This window comes from Hoplias malabaricus, chromosome 4 (assembly GCF_029633855.1).
Source record: "Hoplias malabaricus isolate fHopMal1 chromosome 4, fHopMal1.hap1, whole genome shotgun sequence".
NCBI classification, from domain to species: Eukaryota; Metazoa; Chordata; class Actinopteri; order Characiformes; family Erythrinidae; genus Hoplias; species Hoplias malabaricus.
In genome coordinates this window covers 25,434,432-25,448,332 of record NC_089803.1, presented here as the reverse complement: position 1 = coordinate 25,448,332, position 13,901 = coordinate 25,434,432, and the positions used below count along the sequence as shown (strand labels likewise).

Here is a 13,901-nt window from a genome sequence, read left to right as displayed (position 1 = left end):
GGTAGCTGTCCCATTAAAAACATGTATCTCAATTGTTTTACTGCATTATTTCAACACAGAAGTTGTCCTTTATATTGTGTGAATTTCATGATGAATGGACCAATAGAAATGCTCCAAAATTTGGAATTAAATTTTGTTACATTGATTTACCTTGAATGGTAAGAAGGGATTTTCTGTAAACTTACAATTTTAGAGATGTGTTATTTGGGATGGCACCAGTATGTTCTATACACACACATACTTTTAATTTTTATGTAAAAGCTCCAACTGCCTTCTATTCTGTGTCAAAATTTCGACTAAACAAACCATCCTTAAATTAACTTTGAATAAATATAAATAATAGATACATTTTTAGAAAATAAATCACTGAAGCATTTTCCAAAGGTAGAAGCTCTTTGTTGATACAGATATTGAAAGTCAAGTTCAAGTCAAGTTAAGTTTATTTATATAGCACATTTGAAAGACAGTGAATGTCAGCCAAAGTGCTGCACAATAAAAATCAACTAACAAAACAAACCAAATAAAATTAAAAAACATACATATAAAAGAAATAAAACAAATAAAAGAATCTAACAATAAAAAGTTGTGGAGAAAATACTGATGGAAAGACAACATAAACCAAGGCAGAACAAATGGCTAAAATTATTTAAAAAGACCCAAAGGCCAGATAAAATAAATAGGTTTTCAAATTGGACTTAAAAGTTACTATTGTAGGGGATTGCTTTATAAAGAGTGGGAGACTGTTCCAAAGTCTTGGAGCAGCTACAGCAAATGCTGTAGGTCTCCTTTTAACTTCAACTGAGAGCGAGGGGTGTCTAAAAGCAATTTGTCAGAGGAACGTAGGGCACGTGGGGTAGATCGAAAGCAAAGAAGATCTTTCGGAGCCAAGCCATGGAGAGCTTTAAGACAAGCAGTAAGATTTTAAATTCAACTTTGTATTTCACTGGTAGCCAGTGCAACGATGTCAACACAGGGGTTATCCTCTCCTTTTTCTTAGTACCGGTCAAAAGCCTTGCAGCTGCATTTTGAACAAGTTGCAATCGTGACAGGCTTGAATGAGATATACCCAGGTACAGAGAATTACAATAATCGATACGGGAGGAGAAAAAAACATGAATAACTGTTTCCAGGTCTTTAAAAGACAGTATTCTCTTAAATGAAAGCTTTCTCACATTTATTTAAAATAGAATAATCTAACAACATAATGAATAGATACATAATGTCACTGTCATAGCAACCTTTGCATTTCATTTTTCATTTATTATCTGCTTTATGTAGAATAAGCAGTATAACACTGAGTTAGAAGGGTTGCACTGTTGTGTTACTCCAGTTGGCTGTTTGCCTGAAAGAGACTGAATAGTTCTGCTTTGATGCACCTGTTGCACTGTACCCTTTGTGAAGGCAGAAGTGCAGTAGCAGATGTTGAACAATGCTGCCCCCAGTTGGTTTGTTCATTTTAATGCAGGGAGAAGCACTGCTATATGGTCAAGCGTGGAATATATGCAAAATTCTGCCTTTATAGACCACAGGCCATATGAGTACATCTGCAGTTGTTAGTATAAGTTGAATGTTTGAGTGAAAGTGCTGATATACTTTAGATACTTAGCTTTGGAACTACTTTCCATATCTTCACTGTGTTGAAAAAAATGCTGCAGTAATCCAGGCCTTGAAGATTTCCAAAAAAAGCTTTTTGTTTATTGTTTGCTTGTTTGTATCATAAATTTTGTATGCACGCGTTTTGTGGTATCAATCCATATATTATTCTATTAATGAAGACCCCTGTGTATAATTGGGAACTTGTAAAAGCGCAGAATCTCCTGTGTGTCATTCTCCTCAGGTCTATTTATCCTTCGTCTATCCTAATGACTTCACCCGGCTCACCCACATGGAGAGAGAGAATAAGTGTTTCTATCGAGAGTCACCCATTTATCTTGAAAAGTAAGTTTCCCTACGGAAATGAGGAGAGAATGGCAAGTGTTAGTCCATCAGACGAATCTTGGAAACATGTAAAAGCTGCCTTCAGCAGAATTGTCTGCAAGCACAGTATCTTGACTTCTGGAATGGTATACTCTATGCTTCCACCAGAAAACAAAAGCAGTGTTCTGTGAAGTGTAGAGGTCATTCATCAGCTGGGAGTTGACAGTGAATGCCTAGTGTTTGATTTGGTTCTTACAGCAATATGTTTTTCAGGTTTGGTTTCTACAAATACATGAAAATGGATGAGGAAGAGGATGATAGGCCATTCTTCTTTCCTAACCCTGATGGTGAGCACCCGTGTGTGTGAGTGTGTGAGTGTGTGTATGTGTTTACATTGGATATGACTCAGATCAGGGATCCAAAAATAAAATGAGCTTTATTAGAGCAATATTTACATAAGGTGTTTCATTAGAGAATGGCACATTCACATGGGCACAAGGCTCTGAACTGGAGCCAGTAATCGAACAGCTGAGATTGATTTAATTTACAAACAGTGCACTACCTTATTGCCTGGAAGGACAGTCTGAGGTGCTTTGTGGAAAGCTGCCAATTGAAAAAGTGTTTCAGCCTCTGTGAGCCATTAACAGCGTCTGAAAGAGTGGAGGTCAGAATTTATAAAACTGTTTGTGTTGGCTTTTTACAGATTTTCTTGAAGAGGAGGAAGGTGTAGACCCTGAGGATGAAGCAGAGATTGTTGGCACTCCTCCATCAAAGAGGACCACTCACCCTAGCCAATCGAGTCACACTTCTAGCCCCTCCCATAAAGCAGGACACATGTCAACGGGGAAAGAAGAGGTGGAGCTAAAGACCTCAATGCTGAGGAGAGAACAAAGGCACTTCTTGCACAGGGAGGAGTCAGTGGATAAGAGGAAAGGGGCACAAGACCCTGATGGACAGGATGAGGGCGCAGAACCAGAGGACTCGCAGAGCGAGAATGTGGTGCGCAGTCGCTCTCTCTCTTGGATCCGCAAAGATCCAGGGGAACCAAGGAGAAAGGGTAGACATGATGACCGATCCCCAAAGCTGAGCAGATCAGCCCTGCTCTTCCCTCAGAAATCTTCCCTTGTGGCTCTGACCAGTCGAGCCAAACAGATCCTGACCAACTCTGCCCATGCTGAACGTTCTGCCGGTGACCGTGGTCATGACGATGGCCACAATCATGGCAACAGCCACCCTGGTAACAACAAAGAGCACAAGATGGAGGACAATAAAATCTACATCACCAGGCCTCGGTCTAGCAGGGATAAGAAAAGCCCTGTCTCTCGGCACCCCCGAGAGGTCTTCCCTGGGGTCTTTCTGTATCAGAGCGGTAAGACCACCAAGCTGGTCAATCTTAGCTCCAAGCCCAGGGCAAGCAAAAGAGTTCTGGGAGCATCTCAGCTCCTGGCAAGGCCTCCTCACAGAGAAAACAGGGTTTTTCCTGTGAACTTGAACTCCAGCAAAGTTCAAGCAGTTCATCAGGCCTCCAGCAGGGCGGCGATCTTGAGCCACTCAGAGAAAGGTAAATGGTCAGCACCAAATGATCTCCAACCTCCCACAAGGGGCAGCACTACTGCCAGGATTCCTCCTGCCCCCACACCTCCCTCTTTTAACTCTTCTGAGAACGGACTGCCCACTGATCCTCCGCGGGTCACCTCCTACCTTCACACCTCTGAGATCACGGAGTCCCAGCCTCAGCCTGTGGAGGCAGACACTGAGCCAGAGGAAGAGGAAGGTGGCCTATCAGAGTACAGCTACGAGGAGGTGGAGCCCCGCCCTGGCTGGTCAGAGGAGGCCATCAACTGGCAGAGGACTTTTTCGGTCAACAGTATGGACTTTGAGACCCTGCGCTCTGATTGGAACGATCTGAGGTGTAACGTCTCAGGAAACCTGCAGCTGCCCGAGAGCGAGGTGGTGGACGTGTTAGCGCAGTACATGGAGAAACTCAACGAGCGCAATGGAGGGTGAGAGGAGCCACGTCAGTTTTACAAAGCACATATAAAGTAAGCTGATAACATATGCCACAGGGAACAACAAAGTGAGACCTTCCATATCAGAAGTCCAAATGCTTTAAAACCTCTTTTACATATGGCAGGTCATTATAATTGGAGCTTCGATGCTAATGGAGCTAAGAAACAGGAAATCTGTAGCCTTCACACTGGCTTTGGCTTTAAAGTATGTATGAAATACTGTGGAAGATATGTGTGTGAGTGATTGAGTGTGTGAAGAGACAGGAGCCCAGCTGTGTTTACACAGATACACACACAATAAGATTAGACGAAGGGTTTCTGGGCCTCCTCTGCTGCTCAGACACACTCTCTGATTTTTGTCGTGCCTCTCTCTGCAGTATCTACACTCTTCTGCGGATCATAAACGTGGAGAAGAGGCGGGACTCTGCGAGGGGGAACCGTTACCTGATTGAGCTGGAGCTGATGGAGCGAGGGCGCAACGTGGTGCGTCTGTCTGAGTACGTTTACCTCCTGCTGCACCGTGGCCGACTGGAGGACAGCCTGGAGACCAGTGATGGCGTGACTGCCTCGCCGCCCTCCGCCCCCCAGACGCCCTCCACCCCTCCCTCCACCCCTCAAGGCACCGTCTATGCCAAGCCCCTGCTCTGCCAGCCTGTCATGCTCCAGTGGAAGAGGGACGTCATGGTGCACTTTGTGGTGCCTGGTGAGTGCTGCAGGACTCTACAGATAGCATTTGCCCTCTGGTTACATTTATAATCCATGGTGTTTTGCAACAAGAAAATGTTACTTTAGATAAAAGTGACTAGTATTTTACAGAATATTTTAATCTGACACAGATAAGTATTGAGAGTAGGGAAAGTATAAAATCTCACAGAAATTTCATGTTCAGAAATGTATTATAAAATATACATTTACATATAGCCCCCCCCACACACACACACACACACATATTTCTTTTCAAGCACCATGTATTTCCTTAAGGAAGTGCAAATTTAGTTTCATTTAATTTCATTTTAATTTGTTATTAAAACAACAAAAATTTTAATGCTTTGCATTTTATGTCTTGTTCCGTGCTTTTGCTTTAGAAAGTACTCTGACTCTCTGCGTCTTTCTTGATAATGATGTGTAAACTAGATGATTGCGTCACTTGATAATTGAGCGTTATAAAGTTGATGGGATCTGTTTTGTGTGTGCAGTGAAGAACCAGGCTCGCTGGGTGCAGCAGTTCATTAGTGACATGGAGCTCCTCCACAGTGAGACCAAAGACAACAACTTCAACATTATCATTGTGGACTTCCAGAGCGACGACATGGACATAGAGCAGGCCCTGAGAGAAAGCTCTGTACCCAGGTACACAACCATACCATCATTCACCTTTTATCTGCATTATCTGCACACAGGATGGGTTCTTTACATTTTATGAAAGGTGTAGGACTAATGGACCAATAGAAATGCTTCAGCATCACTTGGAAGTAAATCTGCTTTTATTCATTTACATTGGAATTAAATAAGTGTTTAGCTTTCTTCATCTAAATTTGAAGATATGTACCTGTGTGTAAGCATTATCTTCACATTGACCTCAAGTCCTGTACATTTTCTGACTGAGTATTTGTGCAGAATAGAATTTAATCCAGCGTGTTTACTGTGTGTCCTCTATACAGGTATGACTATCTCAGGAGGGAGGGGAATTTTGAACGCTCCGCTGGCCTGCAAATTGGAGTTGACACTATTGAGGTAAAGGAATAGAGTGGGATTACACTTGGACAAATGTAGCTTTAAACTTAAAGGGCCTAGATATACAGTTTTTTTGGTCATATTTAGACATTTATGCTTTTTATTGCACTGAAATCCATCATAATTAATTTTAGATTATAAGATTATAAAATTATAAACAAACACACATTAGATCTTAAATACGCACATGATTTTGGTTTTATTGTGTTGTGTTGTGTGTGCAGGACAGTCACAGTATCGTGTTTCTTTGTGATCTGCACATTCACTTTCCTCTGAACATACTGGAGAGCATCAGAAAACACTGTGTGGAGGGCAGACTTGCCTTCGCTCCCATCGTCATGAGACTGGGTTGTGGAAGCTCCCCAAAAGAGCCAGATGGTACACACACACACACACACACAGACACACACTTTCATATATCAGAATGTAGACCACTTAAGCAATGCTGCTTGATGAAATCTGCTTCTAAAAATGAATGAATTTCTTTAATGGCAGTCTGCACCCCTCACATACACATATATGGTTTTTGGGTGGTAACAGCTCTCTGGCTTCACTGAATTGGCCTAAAATGTTTTGTTAGACTCTTAACGGACAGCTGTAATCCCAAACAGGCGGGGGTATGGTGCTGTTAAGAGGAAACCTAAGTAAGAAATTATGCATGCAACCAAACTTTTGTCTGGTGAGGGTATAGTATGTATAAGGACAACCCATTGTTTAAGTTTTAAAACCCCTGCAGTCTGGGATCATTAGGCATAGTTCATAATTTGTATTTAACACTGTATTATACTTGTGCTTTTAGTGTTAATTTATATACTATGGATTTTATGAAAAGAGCTTCACTGAAAGTGGGGTCTTGGCCCCAGTGGAACTTTCCCTTTTGAAAGCAATGGATGGAGCCAATAGCTGAGTAATTCAGCATGACGTTCCAGCTTCAGCAAAGTCTGCATGGCACAATGTCAAGGCTGTTATAATAAGACCACACACACACACACACACACACACACACACACACACACACTCACACACACACACACACGCAAATTGCCAGGCAGTCACTTATACCCAGTCCATAACTGAAATTAGCTTATAAGGTTTTATCATAATTCAAGTTCCATTCTCACACACTCACAGTGTGAAAAATATTAGATTTCTTTAACATTATTGTGCAGGACTACAATTTAACAATTGTGCAGGGCTTTGAATTTAACCCATCTCTATTTTGCTCAAAGACATTTCAACTGTGTATATTGAGGGGGAAGAAACAGCCAGTTCTTCACTCCTCTTGCCCCAATATTACATCCAGTATCCTACCTCTTCTATTACAATTTTTTGCACCATTGTTTACACTGCCTTGTACATCCATTATCTTACCTCCAAATTGGGTTATTGTCTTCAGTCAGTGTCCCGTTGACTCATGTATGTCTATCAGTGAGCTGCTGGTGTTGTATGTCCTGCACTTGTCTTCTGTTTGTTCACTTTCATATGTTTATATACTTACTTGAATTTAGTCTGTTTTTACTGCATCTTGGAGAGGAGAGTAACGTAATTTCAATCCTTTGTATGTCCTGTACATATGCAGAATTGACAATAAAACTCTCTTGACTCTTGACTTGACTCTTACCTGCCAGTCCAGGGGAACCAACTGCTGTTCTTTTGGTCCCGGACCTGCTTCTCAGATTTTAAGGCATGGCTGCTGCTATAGCCTTGAAATACTGTAGACACCCCTTATAATTTGTGAATTCTCCTGTTTTGAGTCGATACCCTTTGTAAATATTCATCTAATCCTGCACGCACAACTTGTATACTCTCCATAGAATAGCATAAAATGAAATGGCAGATGAGTCTAAGGTCAACACATCCAATGTCAAGCATCAGTTGAGAGGTGTACAAAGCGCCTCCAGCACTGCACTGTGGAGCTATAGGACTGCATTCTCTGGAGTGAGTAAACTCCATCATATAATAGCTTTGGAATGAGTTGGAGTGGTGTTTGTGATCCAGAGCTAATCATACAATATCACTACTTGACTTCACTTATATTTTTGTGGCTGAGTGCAGTCAAATCCTCATGACTATCCTAACGCCTACCCAGATAGGTAGAAGCTTTCACTGCAGCAATGGAGCAAACTCCCTGTACACTGCACCTGCCCACAATATGGTGTACATATGGTCTGCGTGTAGAAACTGCATCTGTAACTCAAAGACTGAGGCATGCTCTTTTTGTCATTATAAGCCTTATCATATGCCAGAACACTGTGTTTGAACACTGTGTTTGTGCTGTTGTTCAGGCTACTGGGAGGTAAATGGCTTTGGCCTCTTTGGAATCTATAAATCTGACTTTGACAAGATAGGTGGCATGAACACAGAGGAGTTTAAAGACCGATGGGGAGGAGAGGACTGGGAATTGCTGGACAGGTAAGTTCTGCACCAAGCATGTGAAAGCATGTGACTGTACTGCATGTGGTAAATCAGATACACTAAGTACTGTGAGAGGTTAAGATTGCATAACGTCTTCTACTACTATCACTACTACTGTTCTCTGAAAGGAGCATGTGGAAACCACAGGCCAGAAATTTGGTATCAGATTCCACTGCAGTTGTATATTTCATGGTGCACTCACTCTCATACATCCCATCTTAGGTTTATATTTTGTTTTTCCAAGTAAAAAGTAATGTTATAAAGAGGTACACATATTAACATACTTTATCATTAATCCCTCAAAACTGGACCTTAAAGGAATACAAAGTAGGATTTGGCTCCTGGGGTCCCCTTACATTTGCAGAGTGTAAGCACTCTCCTGAAATCTAAGGGAAGAGGGTGGTGGTTTTCCATAAGCTGCTGTTTAAAAAAAAAAATATATATATATATATATATATATATATATATATATATATATATGTAATAGTGGTGAAATCAGTTTATCCTGTATTTATTCTTCTTCTTGTATCTATTTTTTTTTATACAAAAAAAATACACTGTAAATGATGAGCTTGTACACATTGTCCTTTAAACTATCAAATGTTATCCAGTTAAAAGCTTCCAGGATTTTTGCGTAATTTATTTTAGCAAAGAAATGGGATAGAGATCTACATGTTGGTTTCCTAGATTTAGCAAATGCATTTGGCTCAGTGCCAAAGAAACTGATGTGGAAAGCCTTTTTTCCAGGTTTTTAAGGTTACTAGGCTTGTTAAAGCATATTTTGAGGGCATTCAGATTTGATTTAGTACAGGGGAATCTGTTACATCATGGCAGTGGTTAGAAATAGGTATAATGGAAGGATGTACGATTTCACCATTAGCATTTATGCTGGTGATGGAGCTAGTAATCAGGGCCTCTAAGTGGGTCGTAGGCGGGGAAAGTTTGCATGGCAATACTCTGCTCCCCCCAATCAGGGCTTACATTCGAAAGGAAGAAGCTGAAGTACACAGACTTGACAGCTGAGGTGAGGGAACGCAGGTGGCAGGCACATGTTAGAACAGTAGAGATACGCGTTAGGGGAATTGTAGCCAAGTCTGCCATATCCCTGCTTGTGCAGTTTGGCATCGGGGCCAGAAAATAAGGGCAGCTGTGAAGAAGTTATCAAAAACAGCTGAAAGGTCTAGTCAGTGGTTGTGTATAAGGAGAACACAGACTACTCTCTATGCACTGTAGATGTGCTTTTGTGGTGGTTGGTGATGTAGATCACATGGAACTGGTGGCACTGTATTAACGGTGCCAGTGGGGCTAGGTACAGCCTTAGTCACCAGGGAGGCCAGTGTGGATGTACGGTTGTTGATGCTTAAGGGTAAGGTAGGTCTGTAAACCTGGCTTGAAGGGGGAGTGGGTCTGGGACGCCAGACTTGACTGTTGAGTCTTCTGGAGGTGTAGTGGGCTTAATTCAGTGAAACACTAACGAGGGGAGGTGCCTACATGATGACCCCTGTGAAGAGCTAGTGATACAGTGGGTGGTTTGGTGGGTGGTACTCATGTGATGGGATCAATGAGTAACCGTAGTTGTTAAGGGTAACTGGTTGCTGATTAGACTATAAACGGCTACAGCAACCCTAGGGTGTAGCTGTAGGATTGGAACAATAGAGATTATGCGGCTGGTAGGATGAGAATTGGGTGGGCCCTATGTGAAGCTCTAATGGATTGGCATAGGATATTTTACATGTTATGTTGTATATGATTATAATTCTCTCTCTCTCTCTCTCTCTCTCTCTCTCTCTCTCTCTCACTCACTCTCTCTCTCTCTCTCTCTCTCTCTCTCTCTCACTCACTCTCTCTCTCTCTCTCTCTCTCTCTCTCTTTCTCTCTCTCTCTCTCTCTCTCTCTCTCTCTCTCTCCAGAGTGTTACAGAATGGTCTGGAAGTGGAGAGGTTAAGATTGCGGAACTTCTTCCACTACTATCACTCCAAAAGGGGCATGTGGAACTCACAGGCCAAAAAGAGCCCAAAGGGCTAGAGGGCAGCCAATGAGGAGATGAAGAGAAAGAGAGAAACTTCATATAAACACATGGCCTGCTTTTATTGGCCTCGTGTCCCTGTGTCTCTCAAGACTCTTACCACAGAGGAAGGACACGGCACTGACCACATGTCGAGCCAACAGCACTCACAGGAGAAAAAGAGACTTCTCTACTTTCCCAATTTGTGTGTGTGTGTGTGAGAGAGAGAGAGAGAGAGAGAGAGTATGAGATTTTTTTTATACTTAAGCTAACCAAGCCTGGAGATTTATACTGAAATGGGTTGCAGTGACAGTTACTGTGTGTTAGTGTCAGGGCACTGGCACAGTGAAAAAAGTAATGCCTTCAGTTTACTCAGTTTAAATTCATAGGAGTCTACCCATGAGGTTTTCCCACATAAAATATGATTTGGTTGCACTTTCCAGGGTATTTGGCTCTAAAAGACAGGGACACCTGAACTCCAGTGTAATACAGGCTGCCTGTAAACTTGGGTTTGTAGTTCTGCTGGGTTCCTTTTTCACTTTCTGTTGCTGAATTTAGGCTAGTGCTAAAAGAGTAATCATTTTTTAAATCGTAGCCATAATTTGCAGGAGTGCAATTTTTAAATCGCAAGTGGTTGTACTTTATATTATAGCGTACATCATCAACTATGCTGGCTTAACATGTTTCAAGTAGGGGAATTTTTTTACGCAATAACACGCAGCTGGTAAACTGCCTGAAGGTGAGTTAGACCAATCAAAAACTGCCGAACACACATCACAACAACACACCAACCCCAGTGAAGGTGTTTATGAATGTGAAATGTGGATGATAGATGTATAAACTTGGCCAGAGCACAAGTTTCATTACAACATCTGCTGTAGTGTAAATGACATCTCTTTAGAACATGGAACTCCCTGTCTTATGGTCACGGAAAATACATATTAGACAGACGCTGGAAAGAAAACTAGATTTATAGGTAATGAAAATATCTTTATATGAACGTAGTCACGAACATCTCTGGTAAATCATCTAAGACTTGAAAATCAGTACGACTATCACAGTATCACAGTACAAACGGGTTAAAATGCAGAAAAAAGACTCTGTTGAAACACATCATATAAAATGTATTCTCTCTGGAGCTTGAACCCTTCACAAATGTGCACATCATTTACATATCATTAACATAACATCAATTTTCTTTCAGCTTTCACACGGACTGAGTTGATGTGATATATTCATCTGTGTAGAAATGATGTGCACATTTGACATGAGTAAACTCAAAGCATCCCTTTTTTCAGTGCAGAGCTTAAAGATATCAAATTGGAATTACAAATATGGCTATTATAATGAGTTGCTTAATGTGTGCCTCAAAATAATGTTCAATATGAAGGTAACTGTGTAGAAGCTTAGCTGTGTGGGTGTCAGTGCATAGGTGTGTCCTCCATGGATCTGAGAGGTTTGTTTTCATGTTATTACAGCACTGATTCCTGCTGAAATGCAGACAGGAAACTGTATGTATTCCTTTGATTCAAATAAGCTGTCCTTGATTTTTTTTTTATTTTTATTTTATTTATTTATTTATTTTTTTGCCGCCCCCCCCCAGCAGAGGGCGACTCTGAAACGCTGATAAAAAGGAACTAGAGTTGTTGGCGAACATGATTACGTTCCCCCTGTAGACAATTGGCAGCCTTTTTTTTTTTTGTTTGTTTGTTTTTTTTCTTCTCTAAAAGATCCTGCTGACGGTCAAACTGCTGCCACTCAGCTCCTGGAGTTATAACTGGTCTTCAGGGAAAGAAAGAGCTGGGAAATGGATAAAGCTTATCCCTTTTATTTGTGTATTTGTTTTGTTGGACTTTCAGGGTTCTTAGGGGTGAGTGACATGATGGTATAACATAATTCTGCTGAAAAATTACCTCACAGCAAGCTTTTACATTACAGCGTATGGCAGAACGTATCCCAACACCACTTCTTATCAGTCTCCTCGGCCATGCTCATGCACATACAACAGCACTGACAATAGAATGGGCATCATGCTCAATGCTAAGAGTTTATAGACACTGTAGACCTGTGCTCCCAGGAGTGTGGACCAGAACTATCCATCCAGGGTCGGTACCTGATTAGATCCTCCCAGCAAAGCCCAAACATGCAGTGTAAAGCCTCCCTAGACTAGAGGCAATGACACTTACCCTTCACTTTAAAAGTAACTTAAATAATCATTATTATTATCATGTTTGCTGTTTCCAGAGGGTTCCAGACTGATTACAAATTCTACTCAATCTGCTGTTTATCTCTAGGAGTGCTTCTGTAGTCATCGTTTTCTGTCTCACATTTTGAAAAGCATACTGTAGTTCTATATATAGAGAGGGAGCCAATACCAGATCAGCCTGTTGAAACAAGTTATAGGCTCTGTGAGGTGCCAAGTGCTGGGCTTAACTTGATCTGAGACTCTCTTCTTTGTGCAGTATCCAGCTATAGAGACTTTTGCAGTGGGACAGAGTCTGTCCCCCATGTGTGCCTTTCTGTTAAGGTGATTTGATGGACTGCCTATGGCAAACTGGCTTTACATGTGTCATTCACACACACGTGAAAGCCTCATTGTGTTATACATTATACAGTAAAGATAGATGATTTTATTGCAGCAATGAGTGTCAAGAGATTCATAAGAACTTGGAGGCGTCACTGGAAGTATCTGGCAGCTGTTTCTAATGTATGCAGAAACTCCAGACTTTTAGGGCCTTTATTTTCTAAGCAAGCAGTATTTACACTGACTGGAATGGCTCAGGTGCTACAGATGGGTGTAACATTGAGTACAACTGAAAATACAAAAGTCCCAACTCTGTTTACACACAGTTATTCTGGTTTTAAGTAACACCACATATGTCAACAGCTGTCAGACATTGATTTGAAGTTTTGAAATTAATCCAGAACTCTCTGGCCCTTCCCTGTCCTCAGATCCACCACACCTGCAGACTCGATTTAAGAACCCAGAGGAGGAGAGCAAAAGAGTAAAAGACTTTTAACGGGGATCTACATTCCAAAGTAATTTCTGTGAAATTGTTGTGTAGAGAAATTTAAGAATGTATTGTATTCTTTTTTTATTTTCGGCCTTTTTTGGTTATTTTTTGAAAAGAAAATAAACTTTTATGGCTTAACAATATCTTTCTATTGTTAAAGTGTTTCTTAGATACCCGTGACTGCCTGAAAGTCAGTCATACCGCGTTTAACCAAATTTCAAAATAACAGAATGTAACAGATAAGATGATAAAAAAAAATGAGTGGTGTGATTTGAACGCTCCACTCTGAAGAAAGTTGCAGAATCAGGTTTCTTCACAGTGGTGATGGTAGGAATCAGACGTTTGAAACATTTAACACATATGCTACATCATGTAACAGTTTAAAATAAAATGGTTTTGAATATGCTGCCCGTTTAATGATAGTTTCCCAGTAAACATTTAGCCGTTGATTCAACGTTGCAATAACGTAATGACTGCCGTCTAATCAACGTTCTCTTAAGGTTGAAAATGAAAGTTGAAAAGACGTCCAAACACAGACATTGAAAAGACGACTATTAGACGTATTTTGGACGTCCATTGACGTTATTAATTGGTCCCGAAATAAATTACTTGTATAAAACGCATTGTGGACGTCCGTTGACGTTTAAAATATGTCCTTGACGGACAGACTACTTTTAGACCTGTTTTGAACGTCCATGGACGTTCCTTGTTTACTGGGTTTGGCCTAAAGCATATGTATTTCTTTAATAAATACATGGTGGAATGGTACATGCGAGGAGATACAGCAGATAAACATTCATTCATTTT

At 41.0% G+C, this 13,901-nt stretch overlaps 2 protein-coding genes across 2 annotated transcripts in view; both read left to right on the top strand.

Annotated features, from left to right (window-relative positions):
* Window positions 1-10,294, top strand: part of b4galnt4a (beta-1,4-N-acetyl-galactosaminyl transferase 4a) — a 170,375-nt gene extending 160,081 nt beyond the window's left edge. Inside the window, exons 12-20 of the mRNA XM_066668549.1 lie at window positions 1,838-1,938; window positions 2,191-2,264; window positions 2,621-3,920; window positions 4,304-4,629; window positions 5,123-5,276; window positions 5,588-5,660; window positions 5,885-6,038; window positions 7,946-8,072; window positions 9,986-10,294. Of these exons, the coding sequence (XP_066524646.1) occupies window positions 1,838-1,938; window positions 2,191-2,264; window positions 2,621-3,920; window positions 4,304-4,629; window positions 5,123-5,276; window positions 5,588-5,660; window positions 5,885-6,038; window positions 7,946-8,072; window positions 9,986-10,100 (2,424 nt within the window). The 3' untranslated portion in view covers window positions 10,101-10,294. The remainder of the gene's footprint in view (window positions 1-1,837; window positions 1,939-2,190; window positions 2,265-2,620; window positions 3,921-4,303; window positions 4,630-5,122; window positions 5,277-5,587; window positions 5,661-5,884; window positions 6,039-7,945; window positions 8,073-9,985) is intronic.
* Window positions 10,295-11,730: 1,436 nt separating this feature from the next.
* abtb2b (ankyrin repeat and BTB (POZ) domain containing 2b) overlaps window positions 11,731-13,901 on the top strand; it is a 46,627-nt gene continuing 44,456 nt past the window's right edge. The window contains exon 1 of the mRNA XM_066668930.1: window positions 11,731-11,950. The gene's annotated coding sequence lies outside the window, so the exon portion shown is untranslated. The remainder of the gene's footprint in view (window positions 11,951-13,901) is intronic.